A 1,808-nucleotide genomic window follows, 5' to 3' on the forward strand; every position below is an offset into this window, starting at 1 on the left:
TTGGTGACATGGATTAATGAGTAAAATAATATACTAATATAGTGTCTCTTTTTGATCCATAGATAGCAGTTTTTTACATATTTTAATCTTTAATTAATAAATTTTCAAAAAAATTAATTTTTAAAAATCAAATTTTGTATACCATAATATTAAAAATAATTCTTTTTTTTTTTATAAAAACATATAAAAAGGGTATTTATTAAATTATAAATATTATATGGGGTTAGGGGGCCAAAATTATCTTTTTTTTTTTTGTTATGGTGTTCCTTTTTTATTTTTTAAATTTTTTATAATCTTTTTTATTGTTTTTTTTTTTTTTTTTTTTTTTTTTTAATAGATTTTTATTAATAATTACTAATATTTTTAACTATTATTATATTATAATTTTAGTTTTTTTGGATCTATTTTAATAGTAATGATTATTGTAATAATGATTATTGTCTGAATAATTGGTACTACATAAAACAGCTGTTACAAAAATAATAGTAACAAATTGGCAACTGGCAAGGATAAGAGAGGCTAAAGCAATGTTTCTAGCTTTGTTATTTGGGGAACGGATGTAGGCCATGTTAAAAATGAGTGGCAAGAAAAAGAAAATACCAAGTACTAGAAATGTGATTGAATAAGAATAGTCTTTAGAGTAGTCCAACTGAACAATAGCATTTTTTCTTCTTTTGTGGTTTTTGTTGTTATCATCGATGGAATGTATGTCGTTTTGATTAATAGGTGTTTGGTAATAATACATTGGTGGTGGTTGCATTTGTTGTGGAATATTGGAAAGTATTGGGGGGTTCATATTAGGTGATGCTCCACATGTTTGTTGTGCTTGTTCCTCTGTTATATAGGATGACATTTTTTATAGTTACAATAATATAGTTTTTAAATTAACTACCTATTAACTTTTGTTTATTAATTTAAAAAAATCAAATAAACAAAAACAATAAAATATAAATAAAAAAAAAATAATATTTAAATAAAAAAAAAAAAGGAAATATAATAAATAAAAACAAAAATAAATTAAATTGATATAATGTTTACTTTTTTTTTTTTAATATCACAATGAATTCTTTTTTTATGTGAGTGTGTTGAACTCGAATTTAGGAGAAAAAAAAATTTAAAAAAAAGGGGGTTGGGTGTATTGGTATTGTTTTTTTTTTTGTAGTTTATGAATAAAAAAATATTTATGTGTGTTAATATTTAAGGGCAAAATGAAATTAGAAAAATTAATAAATTTGTAAAGGAAGTAAGCGGGGAGCTATTGGTATTTTTGATATCTTGTTTTTTTATAAGTTATTTATCTAGCTATTTATATATTAGATGCATATATTTTTTTTTATTTTTTATTTTTTTTATTTTTTATTTTTTTTTAATATTAAAAATAAAAAATACTTATCAAACAATGATATATTTTTTTTTTTTAGTTTGAATCTAATTTTGTGTATATTTTTTTTTTTTATTCTTATTCCATAGTTTATTAAAATACCTAAAATAAGAATTTTTAAATTTAGTTTTTTGTGGTTTTCAACCAATGAAATTCTTTTTTTCTCACCCATTATCTTTTTTTTTTAAATAGGAATTAAATAATTCCATATTGTTTTAAAAAAATAAAAAAAAAAAATTCATTTTTTTTATTATATATATGCATTTAGTACTTTGATTATTTTTTAAAATATTGATATTAATAATAAGATAAAATTAATATGTTTTTTATAAATATCTTAATTCCTAAAAAAAAAAAAAAAAAAAAGATGAAGAAATCAGTTTTTTTTTAGAAAAAAAAATTTTTTTAAAAAATTTTTTTTAAAAAA

At 18.9% G+C, this 1,808-nt stretch overlaps 1 protein-coding gene across 1 annotated transcript; it reads right to left on the minus strand.

The window, feature by feature from the left end:
* Positions 1-406: 406 nt before the first annotated feature.
* On the minus strand, positions 407-745 carry DICPUDRAFT_41377 (uncharacterized protein; the record flags this gene model as incomplete). The annotated part of the gene is made up of 1 exon (XM_003292947.1): positions 407-745. One exon carries the CDS (start codon positions 743-745, stop codon positions 407-409), a length of 339 nt encoding a protein of 112 aa, XP_003292995.1.
* Between the last annotated feature and the right edge of the window lie 1,063 nt (positions 746-1,808).

Source organism: Dictyostelium purpureum, assembly GCF_000190715.1.
Source record: "Dictyostelium purpureum unplaced genomic scaffold DICPUscaffold_386, whole genome shotgun sequence".
NCBI lineage: Eukaryota > Evosea > Eumycetozoa > Dictyosteliales > Dictyosteliaceae > Dictyostelium > Dictyostelium purpureum.